Consider the following 15,886-nt stretch of genomic DNA (forward strand, 5'->3'; position numbering starts at 1 on the left):
AACCTCAACATGCTGTTTGGGTCAATTAACTGCTGTAAAAACACAAGTGTCAAAAAATAAAATAAAATAAAAAATTACAAAAATACATAATTTTAGAAATTTCAATTAGTAGTATATTTATATATTTATTTTGTGTATTTAAAATGTATTTATTTAAAAATTACAATATATAATATTTCAACAAATTATTATTATTATTATTATCATCATTATCATCATCATTATTCTTATTTTATTATTATCATTATTATTTTAATATTATTATCATTATTTTATTATTATTATTATTATTATATTATTTAATTTTTATTGTATTATTATTGTTATTATAATTATTACAATTATTTTATTATATTATTATTATTATTATCATCATCATTATTATTATTATTATTATTATTATTATTATATTATTTCATTATTATTATTTTTTTTTAATTGTATTATTATTATTATTATTATTATTATTATTATTATTATCAGGAGAGAGTCAGTTCTTGAGGAATATAATATTAATGATGTCAGAGGTATAATAATTGTATAATATGATAAAAGTTTTGAGTTTTGGAGATAAAATAATCTCCATACTGATGTAAACAGGAAGTGTAACATCATCATGGATTCAGTGATTTGAGTCGTGTTTTGTTTTTTAATGAATCCTAAAAATAGTCCATTATCAGCGCAGTGACTCAGCAGTCTGCAGAGTCACATGATCTCTGAACCTAAACTGCAGCCTCGTCTTTTTTCTTCTTCTCTGGTTTCAATAAGTGGATTTTTGGAGGTTTATTCATCAGATATAAAATGATGTGTGTGTGAAGAGTAACACACACTGAGTCTATAAATACACTCAGTGAGCATTTTATAAGAAACACCTGAGCAGCTCTGCAGCTTCTAGTTTCATGTTCAGCTGACTTCACAGAAACATGATGATTATATAAAAGCTTTATTACTGACGACGCAGCAGCAGGAGGTGAACTGTAATATGTACTGTAATGCTTTATATTCATTAATACATAACTATAAACATAAAGTTGAATTATTATTTTCATAAAAGTTCAATTTATAGCAGAGCTGCTGTTATTATAATTATTATTGTTATATTATTATATAAACATTTTGGTCATTTAGTCATATTAATAATAATCATCATCATTATTATTATAATAAATATTAAACATAAAAATAAAATAAAATGAAAAAAACATAATAATAATAATACAAATATAATAATAATTATCATTATATTACAAAATAAAAATAAAATTGTACATATATATATATATAGATCTGTGCAATAACAATATCACACTCAGGTATATAATTACTCAACACCAACATGACTCATAATGTTCCGTTAATTTTATTATATTTTTTACTGTTATTGTTTTTTTATTACTTTTGTATTTATTATTTATTTTTCTTTATTCTTTTTTATTAATGCTCTTCTATTTTTTACTGTCCACTTTGCTGCTGCAATAATGTAAATTTCCCCAATAAAGGAAAATCTTCTCTGAGGGTCAAAATGTGAAATGAGGAGATTAATCAATGCAGCTGCTCCACCTGCTGGTCAAACTGACTCATTACAGCAGACTGCAGCCGCTCCACCTGCTGGTCAAACTGACTCATTACAGCAGACTGCAGCTGCTCCACCTAGTGGTCAAACTGACTCATTACAGCAGACTGCAGCTGCTCCACCTAGTTGTCAAACTGACTCATTACAGCAGACTGCAGCTGCTCCACCTGCTGGTCAAACTGACTCATTACAGCAGACTGCAGCCGCTCCACCTGCTGGTCAAACTGACTCATTACAGCAGACTGCAGCCGCTCCACCTGCTGGTCAAACTGACTCATTACAGCAGACTGCAGCTGGTTCATTCATGGAGCTGAAACATTAGTTCTTTCTACAGTTAGCAGCTGTAAATGTTTAGTAACTATTTATCTCTATAAATAATAATAAAATATCAATTAATTTATGACTTATTGAAGCAGAAATTAAATTATGTTCATTTAAGGTTTAAACTAATATTACATTTCCTGCTGCAGTAATAAACAGACCAGTAACAGCTCAGTTTTTAGCCTCATGTGTGAAGGAGGTGATTTGCTGGTTTGAGGTGCTCTGTGGGGGGGTTGAGGTGAGAGGAGGGGGGGTGATGGTGATACATGTACAGGTGAGGAGCTGTGGTGGTGGTGGTGATGGGGGGGGGTCAGCAGCTGTCTAACACAACTCTGCTGCCTACCTGCTCCTCATCAGCACCTCCTCCTTCTCCTCCTCTGTTACTGATAGAGAGAAAACACAAACAGGAGGGAAACCATTACAGAAAGTCCAGATATCAAAGGTCAAAGACTGTTAATGTGTGTAAATGTAAAGCTGTACATTTTGGGGAGAGTGACAGGCTGACAGTGACACTTACAGGAGTCGGTCCCGGTCATGTGAGCCAGCGCCTGGAAGGATTTGGACTGCATGTTGGCGCTGCGGCGGCTCCACTCGAGGTCCTTCTCTGCGCTCTGGACGGCCTGATAGACGGCCGAGGCGCTGTCTACTAACCCGTCTTTAACTGGGAGAGAACTGCAACCACACACACACGGGGAACCAAAAACCAACCAAACCCCCAAAAAACCCAGTTGAGTCAACACCGTCACACCGAAGCTCAAAGCCTCAGTGGAGCTTTTAGAAACTGATTTTTGGTGGAAGAAGATAAAAGTTTTGATGCTTTGCTGCTTTTTTCTAAACTATTTGAGGTTCAAATAAGAAAATAAATCACATACATTTAAATTATCTTAAATGAAATGACAAAACAAGCTGCTGATTTGATTTTTTGTGACATGAAATGAAAATAAAGATGGATCAGAAATGTATTAACAGATTTATACGTTAACACTAGACAGAAAACAGTAAAAACATGTTTTATATGTAAATTTACAGGAATTTACTGCCTACTACGTTGCAGTAATAACAGTAAAAAATGGTAAATTATGATTAATTACTGTGATAAAAGTAAAGCACCATGCAGTAAAATATTATAGATTTACAGTAATATATGTTGCTTTGAATTCTTGTGAATTTACAGTAATTACAGTTAATTAGAGTATATCACATTCACATTAAAAGTCTGTATTTTAACAGTAATATTGTGTCTGATTTGCTGTAGAAACACATTACTGTGATTTTATGTAAATTACTGTTAAATAATTAAAGTACACCACTGTGATGTTACTGCAATTCTTAGTCAGTAATTTACTGTGAAATTACAGTAATATTTTTTACAGTGTATAAATGAGAATAAGTTTAATTATTTTATACTTTTGAGCACATGAACAGAAGGAAAACATGAGATGATTTTAAGACAGAATGAACAGATAAAAACCACCAAAAGAAGGAGAGAAGTGTTCAGAACATTCAGTGTTTCAACTTTTTTTCTGTCTTTGTGTCAGTTTTGTTTTTTTTCACGACATTTAAACGCAAGAAAATCGAAGTAACAGTTTTTATTGTGACGTCGAGCGTGTGATGAACGGAGCGACCGTTAAACGAGGAGGAACAGCTAAACTGGCTTGTTCATGAAAACGTTTCAAAATAGAGTAAAAATAGAGACTCTGAAATGAAGAATGAACAACAGTGTAGTGTAGATGATGATTGCAGTAATTTCACTGCTCGGTCGGTGAGAACAAGAGACATTTTTCATGCACACACAGCATCACACAGCTCTCACTGCAATTTTCCAGCAGGATGGAAAATTAATAGTTAGTATAAAGAAGAAAATACAATGGAGGGTTTTTTTCATGATTGGCAGAAAAACACAGAAAGAGACAAACAGGAGGATAATAATGATCTTTATAAAGATTCAGAGACACAACATGAGGATCCAACAGCAGCCTGAGAGGAAGAATGAAAGAGTGATGATGGAGAAAGACTCAGAGGTCTCATGTGTGTATTTTTACTTTTTCACAGCCATCAGATGGACATGTGACTGATTTTCCAGTTGGTGAAACATTCAGTATTTTTTGATTTTAAAGACTTTGTGCTGATTTTATGACTCATTCGTTCACATTTACAAGACTTCACTACATCACCGGCTGTCGTTAGTATTCATTAATCAACTTTCATGTTATATATATATTTTCTAAAGAAATGGAAGAAGTTCAGAACACAAATAAATGAAGCTCAGGTCTGACTGAAGCAGATAAATATGAGTAACTGCTCAGAAACTCCATGAATCAGTCAGCAGATCACAAGAAATCACCTGAAAACTCTTTACATGTTTACCACATGAACACAAACACCGCTGCAGCTATCAAACCTTCAACAAAACCTTCAACCAACCAACAAACCGTCTCTGTAAACTCTTCCCAGCCTCAAACTCAAACCATCCGAGATGAAACTCTGCAGAACAACCAGCCGATCTTCAAAAATCACCAACTTTAAACTTTAAAGTTTCAACAGAGCCGGAAATGAAGTCAGATGATAAAATACAGAGTTTAAGAGTTTAAAAGGAAAAGGAGGGAGTGAGAAGATAAAAGGAGGAGGAGGACATTTGGGATTAAGTACTGTAACTTCCTGCAAGAAGGGAGGAAGAGGAGGAGGAAACAGGAAGTGAAGGAAGAATACGATAAAGAGGAAGAAGAGGAGGAAAGAGAAGTTGAATCCAAAAGTCCTTCAACTGACTAATAATTTATATTTATCTGTTATAATCTGCACAGCTGGACATATAAAGGTTGTTTTTATTTAGAGTGTTTAATGTGAAAAAACAGATTCATTCATTTGTCTTTTATTTTATTCTTTTATGTCTGCTTTAACCTCACATAAAACCAACAAAAACACATTTTAACAAAGCTGATGCTGCTTTTAAAACTAGTTTTAACATATTTTTGAATAAAGGACCATTAAGAATTAAAACTCTGCCTCCAGCTAACAAGTATTTTCATTATGAATCAATCTGCAGATTATTTTCTTGATTCACTAAATAATCGCTGACACTAAAAATTGTCTAAAATATCAGTGATCTCTTTAAATTCCTTGTTTTTTGACAGTCTAATTAAAAGAAACGCAGCAAACTAAAAACTGTTGTTACATTTCTGTCTTAATTATAAATGAAACGATTCTGTAATCAAAGTAGAAGCCAATTAATGTTCTCCCTAATTGACTAAACGATTATTTAACTAATTGTAGCTTAACGAGAAACAGGAGGCGTCAACCTGAGACGTTTGGATTCAGAGAGCAGATGGAGAGGAGGAGGAGGAGGAGGAGGAGGAGGAGGAGGAGGACGAGGAGGAGGAGAAGGAAGAGGAGGCGTCTCACCCGGCCTCAGGCCCTTTGCCCGTCTGTCCTGCGATGGCGTCCATGATGGCGTCCTGAGAATACATGCTGATGGGAGTGTTGTACTGAGCGTGGATGATGGTCGCCTTCCCTCCCGGACCTGTCACTTCGATGGGCTGATGGCCGATGCCACCGGGGTTAAAACCAGCACTGAGGGAGGGAGGAGGAGGAGGAGGAGGAGGACGAGGAGGAGGAGGAGGAGAAGGAGCAGGAGGAATGGAAAGAGAGGAAGAGAGAGGGAGGTGAGGAGTGTGAAAGAGGTGAAGGAGATGTGAAGGGCGACATGGAGGTGAAGAGGTGATGTGAGGAAGGTGAATGAGGGATACAGGGGGATGAAGAAGGTGAAGGAGGTGAAGAAGGTGAAGGAGGACAGTTGCAGTAAAGATGGAGGACAGTAGAATGAAGCAGTGATGACACAGTTTGTGTTAACGGAAGAAGAAACGAGTCGCTCACAGTATTCATCTCAAATCAAACCAGTAACACCAGTAAGACCAGTAAACCACAGCAGGACCTGAACATCCATGAATCAGACTCATGCTTCAAACACAGAATCAGAGCAGAGACGCAGTCAGGATTTAACACACTGTAAAAATCACTGCGTTACTTCATTAACTCGTCTGTCTTTAATTTAAAGAAGAAGACATCAACACACAGCAAACCAGGCAAAACATCCAAATACTGTTGCCATGACGATGGAGGAGGCCCCAACTTTATCCCACAGCAATGTCACATGATCAAACATCAGTATTGATTAACGCTGATGATGTCATCATGCTGATTAAAACACGCTGCTATGAGTCGATCTGCAGTCACATGATCAAACCGCAGAGCTGGAGGTTTTAATTTGGACGACTTGATGAACCGACACAGAAAACTAAAAATAAGATAAAAGTTTGTTGTTTTTGTTTTTGTCAGTCTCTGCAGAAATACGACACAAAGCCGGATCTAATCTCTTGATGTTGATAGTTATGGTCACTGTCAGAAACCTCGTATGTCCAACACACAAGTCTTCCATCCGACAGCAGCGTCATCCAATCAGAATAAAATAAAAGCAGTTTGGGCCCAGCCAGCATGTCCATGTGAGCCCCACAGGTGTTAAATGTGGGCTACGTGGGTACTGAGTGGGCTTCAACTGGGCAAATTTTGCAGGTCCCACATGGTTTCAGTAACATGGGCCCACATGTGAAGCCCACGTGGGCTGACTGTATGAGGCCGATAAAGGATGTAAGTGGGCAAATTGTATGGGCCCCACATGTTTTAGGCTGGCTAAATGGGCCCCATGTAAGGTCCATTCTGATCCCACTTAGACCCCACATGGGCAAACATATGGGGTCTCACCCAGATGGGCCCCACCTGTGAAACTGTGCAGCGTTCATTTCCTGTTTTTACTGACTCAGATTTACTTCTTACTTTTTTGTTTTGCTTGTCTTTGTTTTGTTATTTTACTTTGTAAAGCACTTTGTGTTAGATTACTATGTATGTAAAGTGCTACACAAATAAAGTCTGTTTGATTGTTTTTATTGATATATAAGAAGTAAAATAAGTGAAGCCAATTCAATCAGTTTGGAAACAGAACAGCTCAGATTTAAGAAAAATGAGCTTCATCTCAGACTCTGATGATTCCTGTAATACTCTGTGACCCACAGTGATGTTGGACATAAATAGTAAAGAAATAATTTAAACTCATGCATGCCTGGAGGTCTCTGTGTCTACATGCGGCATCTGTATTTAGTATTATATTTATGGAGAGGAGTCAGACAGCTTCTCTTCATCATCATCATCATCATCATCATCATCATCATCATCATCATCGTCTGAACACTGAAGTTCAGCTGCAGCTTCTCAGAGAGTTTTTCTTCTTGTTTTGACTGAATGACGTCGTCTCCTCACACTGAAACTACTGAAAACATGATCACGTTATTAATCTTTGGAGCCGTTTCTAAACAAACTAACGTGACCAAACTCTTCATAATGTGTGGATCACTGACGGGTTTTTGGACAACAACAACAGAGCAATAAGATCAGGCTTTCATACACACACAATGCTTGTTAGTAGATCAGTTCATTGTTGGTTTGGATCCAAACATGAAGCTAAAAACAGAAAATAACCTGACACATCCTATAAGTAGGAAACAACACAGTCTTAATTTATCTGCTAACAATAACACTCCAGGGTCTCTTTCATTTATGGTCAATTAACCAGGTTTTCTATTATTAGACGATGATGTATTAATGCTTTAATAAAAACACTCTGACACCACTGAATCCCCAACAGGAAACACGATGACACACCAGTCCAGCTAACATCAGCCACAATAAATCATGCCTTTAAATATCCAAAACAGCAGAGCAAACAAACACACATCCAGGGATGCATTGAGCCACAGCAGCAGGAGGAGGAGGAGTAGGAGGAGGAGGAGATACTAACTTTGGAGCAGCGGGGGAGAAAACCTTGTTTGACCAACGGGCGAGGGGAAGAGAAAGAGAGAAAGAGAGAAAGAAGATAAAGTCATTAGAGATCACTTTCAGTTTGTGAATGCAGCTGAAGGACGATGGAGAAAGGAGGAAGATCAGTTTATCGCAGCATCACATCACCTGCCAGGCTGCAGAGAGGGAAAAGGAAGGGTCAAAGGTCAACTGTAATATTCTCCTGCAACCTCTCTGGGCTGCAGAGCTGGAACATAAATGAGGAGGGTGATTATATTTAGTAGGGGTGTCGAGATTCTCCAAATCCTCCAAATGTTCGATTTTAAGGTCTACATGGTGTGACTGATATAATCTCCATCAGTTGTTTGCAATGTATCACATTGAGATCCTATTGTCAACTAAATAAGCCTGAGCTTCATAGATGAGGCTTGTTTGAAGAACTGTATTTTCATTATTATCATCATTAATGTAATGAGCTGTGACAGTGATGTAGTTCTGGAAGTCCAGCAATCTGTCGTTAAGGCCACTAAATCTGCACTGATCAGACCTCCAATAACCTTTTTCTTCCCATCATCGTACATGGAGGGCAATGCAACCTGCTTGGCATTTCAAAGTGTGGGTATTAAAATTAAAGGTTTAAATCCTGGGTTTCCACCTCCGAATAAGGTAACGTGTCTGATGCTTCATACCAATAACAGTGCTAGTTATTGCTTTAGTGCAAGATGAACTTTGTGGAAGTTTAGCTCCAAATGACGATGGAAGAGTTGCCTGTGTTAACGGTGTAGTTTTCATGGTTAAGTATACTTCTTTATGATGCCTGCGGAGATGTCCTGCTATATTTGTCTTGTTGCCTGTGGACGGGTTTGCTACATACTCCTAACGTAGCGTACAGGCTGTGGTTGTCTGATCGACAATGCAAACGGTGTTGACATAAGTCACAGGGATTGCAAAGATATTTTCCACAACGGTGATTTCAGTGAAGCAGGAGTGGGTTCGAGTTCGGTTTATGTGTCTCCTATATCAGTGGTTGCCATGGTGATGTGTCTCCTATATCAGCGGTTGCCATGGCGTCTTTTAACCGGCTGCAGGTTCAAGTTAGAGGATGTAATGTGTGAATGGACTGAATGCGGTTTATGTATGTTTTCATGTGCACTTTAAGGCATTGCCTCTAATTTCGTTGTACTACCTGTACAATGACAATACATTAGATTTTGAGTTGATTCTGATTCTGTAATGTTGACTCGCTTGCAGGATGTGACATTGGGAGCAAGCGTGGCTACATCCTCGATTCCTCCTCGATCGTGACACCTCAACCTAATATTTACTGTAACCAGCTACAGCATCAGGATTATCCAGGAGACTGATGTGTTTCTACGTCGAGGAACATCAAACCTGTCTCCTAGAAGTTATTACGCTCACATTCAACTTGACTGTTTTCTCAATGAATTGAGGTCGGACCAGGTGCAGGACAGCAGCGACCCGGCTTCACGCCTGAATCCTGCGTGTTGGTTAAAGTTTAAAGTTTTAAATGATGATGGAGTCAGAAATCCAGCTTTATATTTCTAACAAAGCTTATTTTGGTGTTGCAATTTATTTTAAGGTGTAATAATGTTGATTGGTGTGAGAGCATCCAGAAGCTTCCCTGACCTTTTCCCGGCAGCCAGAGGAGCCGACAGGTGTTTGGCTTCCTCGGCGACACAGTAACCCAATCACACTGCGAACTGAGGAAACACCACAGGCATGCTCGGTAATACAGTAACACGGCCACATACTTCGCTCCCACCGCGGCGCTGTAATGCCACGGCTAAAGTGTAAGTGTGAGTTTGGATCTGTTACAGGACCGTGTGTGTGTGTGTGTGTGTGTGTGTGGCTGTAAAGGACAGTAATTCTCTCTTTGGGGACAGTGAATCCTCTCTGTCATCATCGCTGATTCATCTCAAATGATCCGATAAACCCTCATTCAGACCGGATTCTGTCTGCAGGCCTCGTGTTGATGATTCCTGTCATTTAAATCTCTTCCTGACTGACGTCTGACTCAAGAGTTTTTCTTTACTTCTGTTTCATTTCATCAACTCAGTGTGAAATATGTAAATTTGTTTGGTTAATTTCCACCATTGCTCAGCTGCAGTATTTGTTGCAGTGAATTTATAAAGGGTCAATGAGGTGTTTTAGTGTCCATGTGGTTTAGTTTAAATTTAAAGGGTTAAAATGTGAAAATAAACGTATGAATAACTTGCACACATTCTTTTTTTTGTGGACCCAGCATCAAATTTCTGCTTTTAATCCATTTAGAGAGAATATATTAGAGGATTATGGCAAAAATGTCTAAGTGGTGTAACCATAAAAACTTTGTACCAAATAATTCAACTTGATTAAAAACAGTAAATTGTCAATAAAACACCATATCAACTAGTTTGGCATGATCTTACATTATAACTTTATATTAAATAAAGGTAATGGAATACAATTGTTCTAAATATTAAATATAATCTGGGGAATCATGTATTTTGTGGTTACACCATTTGACATTTTCAGGAGCATTCAGTCTTACTTTTGGTAAAAAATGGTGCAAATGTCATTTCAAATGATATAAAACCAACAAAAATACTAAATGTACATTTTAACAAACCGGATGCTGCTTTTAAAACTAGTTTAACATTATTTGCCGACACTTATTTGAGTTCGGCAGCTTTTGTTTCTGAGTAGATTTATGAAGGTTTACTGTTCAGAGATAATGATGTTACCTACGAGAAGAACAAAGACTTTTTTGAGCTGGTAACCAACAGCGTTCGGGTCGGTTTTTAGAGTTTGACTGAATGGATCTTTTTCATATTTCACAGCATTAAGTCACTATAATACACCTGACACAAAGATTCATCTGTTATTTGCTTCCTGTCTCAGATTTCGGCCAAAGGTTTTAGGACACTGAATGTTCTTATTCACCACTTCTCTCCTTCTGTTCAGGGTCAAAGGTCACCGGAGCAGAGCCGAGGTTTAAGAGCAGCAGGTCAAAGCTTCTGCGCTATGACGGCACAGAAGTCAGAGTATAATAGATCATGTTGGAGTAATCTCAGAGGCAGAGCTGAAGACGAGATGAAGTATTTCTTGTTGAACAGCAGAAACCTGACTCATAGCCGGAGACGCTGCACAGAAGGACCGGGCGGATGGATACGCTGCTCAGTAGTTCAACAAGAAATAGTTCCAGCTTGTAACTCGCCCTAAACTATATTCACATTTGTGATGATACAAACAAGATGCGACGAGGAAATTCCTGAACTTTAAGGATGTTTTTCAGAGCGTTTCTGAACCTCGGACATTAATTTGGGTGTTTACGGTCGTCATAGTTCATCAAATAGTCCAGATTACAGCTGCTGTGTCCAACTGGAATAAAATTAGTTGTAAAATATAATTTAGTGAGATTATTTAAGAAGCTGAGAGTCAGAATCAACCTAAACTTTTAAATGATGTTAAGTTCTTGCAGCTTGCATTAATGATAAATCTGATATGATGTGAATTCAACTGGTTTCTGTTAAGTTCCTTCTGTCTTTATCTAAATTTAGGAGGGTCTGATATTTGTATATATTTGTATAGATGTCCTCAGATCACTGGTTTGTTTCTTCTCTGTCTCTGAGAACCTCCAACACTTCCTGGTCTGCTCGTTAAGCCCTCGTTAAGCTCCTCTCTTCTTATTCTTCTTCTCTACGTACCCAGCAGGTTGGCCCGACTGAATCGCTGCCATCTCCCTCAGAGTCTCCTCTGAGTAAAGGCCGATGGGACAGTTATACTGCTTCTTCGGAGTGGGGCTCGCTGCTGCCTCTGCAGGCCCGGAGGAGGCACTGCAGGCCGACAGGCGGCCGTTCACCTGAGGCTTCAGGTGGAGGAGGAAGAGAAGCTATCAATACCTGATCAATACCTGATTATTATCGGATCAATATATGATCAATACCTGATCAATATCTGATCAATACGTTTATAGACGAATTCTAATGATTCTAATCTATGAAGTGAAAATGTCTTTATTAATATTTTAAAATACACTATGGGTTGGTTTTTTTCTCTCTTTTTCTTTCACGAATGACAGAAAGTAAAACTAAGAATCTTATTTATTTATAAAATGTTCTTTAAAATAAATAAATAATTTTAAAAATCCTTAGTGGTATATCTATATTTTATTTTAAGTATTTATTTTGTGAATTCTACAATAACAATATAAAACATTATACAAATTATTACTACTAATACTATGATATAAATATTTGAATATGAATTGTGATTGTGAAATTAATAAATTATAAAATAAAACTTGAAATAAAAATGACTAAATAAAATTAAACTTTTGAAAAATTGTTTGAATTTTGAAATAAAATTGTCTATAATTAAATAAAAATGAAAAACAAAACAAATATTTATTATTATGGAAATTAATGATGTGACTGAAATATTTTATCATAATTAGTTACAAGTTTATGTAATCATTTCACAAATTAATGATGATATTAATTTTCTTCTTATTTAATAATATTATTTAATATTGATCACTTTGGGTTTCCATAAATCAGCCTTTATCGGTTTTTATTAGGATTTGTCCAACTATATTTTCCCTTTAAAAATAAATCCAGTCCTCTATATGATTGTCTCCAGAATCATATTTTCAGGGATTATTGGGAAGCACTGAGTGGGTTTGGTGACATTTGTCTAAAATGAGTCGGTGTGTGTTTCCTCCTTTGACCACCAGGTGGCAGCAGCGCTTTATGTTAACTTCACCTCTCAGCCTCAGACTCACAGTCAGAGCTCATTAAAGCTCACAGATAGAAGAACAAAGTCTCTATGAACTGAATAAATGCAGGTGAATTAACAGAAGTAGAACAACTGTGTGACTTTAAAACATAAAAACAGATTTATGTCAAAAATCTGCAGAGAAAAAGTTCATCAATCAAATTAAAACATGAAAACAGACAGTAAAGAAATGTTTTACAGTCTCAAACAAAGCAGATAAATATTCAGCTTATTTAAGCATCAATCAAACAATCAATCAATCAATCAATCAATCAATCAATATTCTTCTTCTACCACTCAATTATTTTTAATTTGCACATTTCCCCATGGTAGGACTAATAAAGGAATATCTACGATCAAGTTAAAGTGCTGATTAAATCATGCTGTGATGTTGTGATTGATAACTAATAACAGCTGATCAGGTTATTGATCAGGACGGGATCTGAGCAGCACTTAGCAGGACCAGAAATGCATCCTGGGATGAATTACCTGCTGGTGAGGGATTGTGGGAATGCCAGTGTCGATTCTCGGTGTCGCCATCATGGCCGGACGCTTCGACCTGCGGGAGGGAGAAAAAGAATTTAAGCTCCTGATTAAAACTGCAATGATTAATCTACTGACAGATAGATAGATAGATAGATGGATGGATGGATGGATGGATGGATGGATGGATGGATGGATGGATGGATGGATGGATGGATGGATGGATGGATGGATGGATGGATGGATGGATGGATGGATGGATGGATGGATGGATGGATAGATAGATAGATAGATAGATAGATAGATAGATAGATAGATAGATAGATAGATAGATAGATAGATAGATAGATAGATAGATAGATAGATAGATAGATAGATAGCAGTGTGTAGGAATCCGTCAGTATGTGAGTCACTGAGATGTTTACTGATCTACACAAACGCAATCTGTGTTTCTCTCATTCAGAAAAACCTTCATGTGTCCATCTACACATCGGATGAGAGAGAGGTCAAAGGTCAGAGCAGCTTCTCTATAGAATCGACCTGAGAGGCTGACGGCTGTTTCATGTTTCATAACAGAAACATTCAAAGTAAAGAGGAAGAAAAAGGTTGAAAAGTAGGACACACACACACACACACACACACACACACACACACACACACACACACACACACACACACACACACACACACACACACACACACACACACGCTGTAATCGATTCTGCTGTTATTGTTTGCATTCAAACGTTGACCTAAAAAAAACAGAGGAGAGTTCAATGGAAGGAATTTATTCATCTGCAGTAAAAACACAGTTCAGCTTCCTGCAGCCGGTCGGAGACGTAAACAAACAAACACTGACAGAAGAATACAGAGAAACATTAAAACATGCCTCCATAAATATTGTTTTATTCTCTCTTATTTAATTTACTTTTATATAATTTGTATGATTCTCATTTTCTCTTGTATTCGTCTCAATATTTTCTTTGTTTTTCTTCCTTTTCTTTCTGTCGTCACTTGTTCTGTCTTATTATCAGCTTGTCAATGAAACTGTGAAGCACTTTGACCTCCATGAACCTGAATGAAAGCTGCTATATAAATAATATCTGACAGATTGTTTTCTGTCATGTTGATGTTTGTTTTGTTCTTGAAGGAAAAGAGAAGCTTTTTTCTGTCATTCTGTTTGAAGACATTGGGCCTGATTTACTAAGATCCCAAATAAAGGCACTAAATTGTGTGCACAGTGTAATAGATTGTGTGTTTAGTTATTGTGTGTTTTGCAGGTGATCTACTAAGAATAACTGTAAATGAAAACAGGTGCAACAGGTGCAGACAGCAGTATTTAAATGAGGGTTTTGGGTCTTAATGGAGAGTTTGGACGAGCAGAAAGCTGCAAGAACAAAATGAAATGTGATCAGGTTCTAGTGGAAGAGGTTAACTAATATATTGAGTTATAACAACAACTAATATTACCAGAGAAACCCACATATGGGAGAGTATTAGTGACAAAGTTAATGCTGTTAGTAAAACCATGAATATTAACACAGGTGGAAAAACTCCGTCCTGTGTGTATTCTGTCATTGTGCCTCCATCTCGTCTCCATAGTAACAGCAGGTTAATACCTGTCCTTCAAAGGTTTTATTTATAGACGCAGTTACCGTCAGCAACATTACCTTCAGGTTTGGTAAATCATAATGCACGTGCTAAATAACATATTTGCATTTTCTCCTCCCTGTATTTGTGTCCTCCCTCATATTACATTCATTACGGTAAACTACTAAATGAACAGATCGTATTATCTCAGTGCGCTGCGTTAGTAGATCAGCTTGCACATTTTTTGCAGGTGATGTCAAGTTTGCACACGTTTTTACACACGCAGACCTTTAGTACATCAGACCCTTTGAGCTGCCAGGTTCATATAAATCGATTTTTAGTCTTGTTTTCTATCATGTTGATGTTTGTTTCGTTCTTAAAGGAAAAGAAAAGCTTTTTCCTGTCATTTAGTTTGAAGAATGTTTATATTGTGTTGAAGCTTCCATCACATTTATATTTCATCATTTCCTGCTGCAAACTGACCCTGGAATGAAAATGAAAAACTAGATTGACTTTTCTTTTGTTGCTTTGTGTGTTTTTTGTGTGTCGGGGTTAAAAGAGGTCAAACAGCTTCTTTATATTCTGTTCACTCTGCACAGCAGAAACAGCAGCTTGTATGTGAATAATAAAGGAAAAAACTAAAAGATAACAGACTCCTCCTCTTCCTCAGCTGAGCATCTTATCTTCTTCACCTGGAGGGTTTGAGGTTTATGAGACTTTGCTCGGAGCCGACGTTCATTTCCTCGCTGCTCTTATCAGATCTGAGGGACGAGGAGGAAGACGAGGAGGAAGATGAGGAGGAAGACGAGGAGGAAGATGTGAACGTCTTAAAGGACAAGTCGCTGCTTTTCTTTACATGTTTCAGCTCTTAGAATCTATTCTTTCTTTCCTTCCAGACAACCGTGTTTCATTTCTACATGAACAAGCCACAGTTTGTTAGTTTTTAACCCCTTACATGCTGTTCATTTCTTTACATTTAAGAGCTTTAAAAACACAATATACACATTTCTTTAAGTCTGGACTTCTCCATATGTGACCCTGAATATACAAAAATGGAAATAAAATGCTTTCTTCCTTCCTTCCTTCCTTTCTTCCTCCCTTCCTTTCCTGTCTTCTCTTCCTTCCTTCCTTCCTTCCTTCCATCTTTCCTTCCTGTCTTCTCTTCCTTCCTTCCTTCCTTCCTCCTTTCCATCCTTCCCTCCTTCCTTCCTTCCTTGCATCCATCTTTCCTTCCTTTCTTCCTTTCTTCCATCTTTCCTACCTTCCTTCCTTTCTTCTCTTCCTTCCTTTCATCCTTTC

At 37.3% G+C, this 15,886-nt stretch overlaps 3 protein-coding genes across 3 annotated transcripts in view; 1 reads left to right on the top strand and 2 right to left on the bottom strand.

Annotated features, from left to right (window-relative positions):
• Positions 1-15,886, top strand: part of LOC133991890 (uncharacterized) — a 527,851-nt gene that overhangs the window by 244,495 nt on the left and 267,470 nt on the right. The gene's annotated exons all lie outside the window — the stretch shown is intronic.
• The window catches only part of LOC133991866 (NACHT, LRR and PYD domains-containing protein 14-like), a 721,507-nt gene that overhangs the window by 142,964 nt on the left and 562,657 nt on the right, over positions 1-15,886 (bottom strand). The window lies entirely within an intron of this gene.
• LOC133991878 (LIM domain-binding protein 3-like) overlaps positions 1-15,886 on the bottom strand; it is a 56,451-nt gene that overhangs the window by 9,110 nt on the left and 31,455 nt on the right. The window contains exons 3-6 of the mRNA XM_062430473.1: positions 13,004-13,073; positions 11,446-11,606; positions 2,412-2,566; positions 2,238-2,277 (exon numbers count right to left, since the gene is read on the bottom strand). Of these exons, the coding sequence (XP_062286457.1) occupies positions 2,238-2,277; positions 2,412-2,566; positions 11,446-11,606; positions 13,004-13,073 (426 nt within the window). The remainder of the gene's footprint in view (positions 1-2,237; positions 2,278-2,411; positions 2,567-11,445; positions 11,607-13,003; positions 13,074-15,886) is intronic.

The sequence above is a fragment of the Scomber scombrus genome, chromosome 12, assembly GCF_963691925.1.
Source record: "Scomber scombrus chromosome 12, fScoSco1.1, whole genome shotgun sequence".
Taxonomy (NCBI): Eukaryota; Metazoa; Chordata; class Actinopteri; order Scombriformes; family Scombridae; genus Scomber; species Scomber scombrus.